This window comes from Acanthisitta chloris, unplaced genomic scaffold, assembly GCF_000695815.1.
Source record: "Acanthisitta chloris isolate BGI_N310 unplaced genomic scaffold, ASM69581v1 scaffold21446, whole genome shotgun sequence".
NCBI classification, from domain to species: Eukaryota; Metazoa; Chordata; class Aves; order Passeriformes; family Acanthisittidae; genus Acanthisitta; species Acanthisitta chloris.
In genome coordinates this window covers 1-2,753 of record NW_008676751.1, presented here as the reverse complement: position 1 = coordinate 2,753, position 2,753 = coordinate 1, and the positions used below count along the sequence as shown (strand labels likewise).

General features: G+C 52.4%; 1 protein-coding gene across 1 annotated transcript in view; it reads right to left on the bottom strand.

The window, feature by feature from the left end:
• Nucleotides 1-2,746, bottom strand: part of PRDM16 (PR domain containing 16) — a gene marked incomplete at its 5' end in the record, with an annotated part of 13,673 nt that extends 10,927 nt beyond the window's left edge. The window contains one exon of the mRNA XM_009076258.1: nt 1,671-2,746. Coding sequence (XP_009074506.1) covers nt 1,671-2,746 — 1,076 coding nt within the window. The remainder of the gene's footprint in view (nt 1-1,670) is intronic.
• Nucleotides 2,747-2,753: the final 7 nt, after the last annotated feature.

Below are 2,753 nucleotides of genomic sequence, written 5' to 3'. Positions count from 1 at the left end.
AGAATGCCCAGAGGTGGCAGGATCCTACAGGAATGCTTTTGCTGTTCTAGCCCACTTCGGGATTTTTAATTTTTTTTTCCAGGACTTTTTACAACAGCACGTCCAGGACTGTTCACATCCTGACTGACCTGTGCAGGAGGAGATGCCCATGGTGGGTCCCAGACAGGACACAGCACCTCCTGGGCTGGGCTGGAGCCTCACAGATGGCACAGCAGGAGCGCACGGAGCTGTGAGCTGGCACAGGGAGAGGCTCCTGTGTGCCAGCCAGCACCGAGGGCTCACTAATCCCACCCCAGCTGACAGCTCCTTGGCCTGGCAGCACACTGACATCACTTTTTCCCACAGTTATCAGCTGCGCCGCGGTGACATCGGTGCTGTCCTGGTGTTGTTTGCAGCCCTTGGAATGCTCAGGTGACCCATCCTGGTGCTGACACCATCGCTCTGTGGTGGCTCTGAGGCTTTCCAGCACCAGGAGCTCCTTCCAGCAGGCTGGATACAGTGAGGATCACACACAGTTCACATCCAGCACGAGGAACGCAAGGACAAACCATTCACCTCCAGGAGTCGGTTGGACACTGACTCCAGGAGCCTTCCCGGATCAACACACATCTCTGAGTGGATGTTGTGAAGCATTTAGACATGTTAATGTCTAAATTAACATTAATTAAGATTTAGACGTGGCTAAACTGAATTAGTTCAGGACACCACTTTTCACTGGACTTTGCTAGAACCAAACATGCCACGTCCACCTCATCCGTGGCAGGAGGATACCAAGGGCAGTGCCAGTGCCCAGATGGGTAACACACAAATTTACTGCTACCCTCACCATAAATTTCCTTTAGAAACAGGTTTTGTTAAAAAGCTCTCAAACAACAAACGACTCAAGTCTTCCCTTTGCACCTCCTTCTGAATTGATTCCTTCTGGAAGTTTAACTGGCACTCAGATAACTTCACCCAGTCTGCTCCTCAGCTCACTCCAGGCATGACGTAACGCATCAGGCCCTCCTCAGAAACCATCTGCTCAAGTGACACTAGAAAACCCTTGTTATCTCCCAAGAAAGATAAGTCTGCAAGAAATGTATCTGGGAGAGATCCGGAGAGTAACACACTACCATGTGTTTCCACAGTACTTGTTACTCCAAGAGTAACAAGTTTCGCAGGCTGAGGCTACAGCAGCTCCTCCGAGCTGAAAAGCCTCTTCAGAAAAAGCATAAGAAAGAAAAAGGGGTGGGAGGAAGAAAGGTGAAGTGGCTCACAAAAGGCCATCGAGCCAGTCAGTGGGAGAGCTGCATTTCCAGGCTCCCAGGGCTCCTGACTCATTCCCAAGCCATGAGAGCCCAGCTGAACTCTGCATTCTTATCGAATCAAACCTCTGGAATTTCCCCAGCAGAAGTGCCATCTTAGCGATGGCTCGTGGGAGAGTCCTTAAATAGGTCAAGTTTCTTCTTTATCAAAACAAGGATGTGTTCTTTACACATCGATTACCAGAGCTCCTGGCAATTACTCAGCCCTTTCCATTCAGGAAATTCAGTGTGTTGAGAAGTACAAACACCCACAGCAGACGTTCACTGCCCTTTCCAAACAACCTCCATCCCCACCTGCCTCAAGGTGTGATGGCAGCTAGAAAATGAGCTCATTAGAGAAAGGCTTAAGGCAGGGTATGTTAATACCTGTAGATGGGGTCCATGAAAAAGGGCGATGGCTTAGCGTAGTGCAGGGATGGCTGCTGAGGCAGCTGAGACTGGGAAATCTTGGGTAAGACTTCACTTGCCAGCAGCTTCCTCTCCCCGTAGATGTGGTTTTTCCGTGGCTCTCTTCCCCCGTTCTGGCTGGCTCGGATGCGGTTGCCAATGCTCAGATCCAGTGGCTGTTCCTCCCCTGAGGTCGGGGCTGGCAGGACCTTGGGTGGGGGAAGGATTGGCTTAATCTCTTTTGGCTTGGTGGTGAGATCGAAGGGTGACTCCGAGCTGGTGCTGCCGACTTTGTGGAGGTCCCTGGGTGACTTTGGTTCTGCCTTGACCAGCAAGTTGTGATTGAGGGTTCGCTCCGTGAAAGGGTAGAGGGAATGTGGGAAGTTGGGAAGGAACTGAAAAGGGAACATGGAATGATAGGGGAGCGACCCCATCTTTTTCTCCTGCATCCCCATAAAGCCAGGCCCAAAATACTTCTCTGCGATGGAGGCGATAGCTTTAATAGAGTCATTAGCTGCCCCCGTGGTGGGCAGCAGGTGCTCCTCGGGGGGAGGAAAGAAGGAATGCTGAGAATAGAAGAGAGGGATCTCGCTCGTGGTGTTGGTGGAGCTCGCAGACACAGAGCTGCTGACAAAGTCTGGCTTGGGCTCCATTTGTTTGCTCTTGTCTTTCGTTTTGTCCCTGTCACTCTCCGCATCACTGTCCAGGTCGGAGCCGGTGCCAGTAGTGGTGTCCAGGTCTGTGCCTGTGGTTGTATTGACATCCTCAAAGTCACTGCCATCGGACATGTCACTGTTCCTGGCTTTTAGCTTCTCCAGGTAGGAGTTTTCCAGGTTGCTTTCACATTTCTCCTCCCCTGGAGGGGCCTGGGTGCTGTTGCTCACTGCAGAGATCAGCGGAAGCGCTGGGTTCCCGAGGGGGCTGGGGAGCTTCGTGTCCGGAGTGTGGTTGAGGGGACTTTTGAGCAGTTGTGTGGGGGGTAACAAGGGGGGCCTGGGGTACAGAGAGGGTGGGAAAATCCCTGGGAATCCTGGCGTGAGGGCGGGAAAGGCCGGGGGGGCA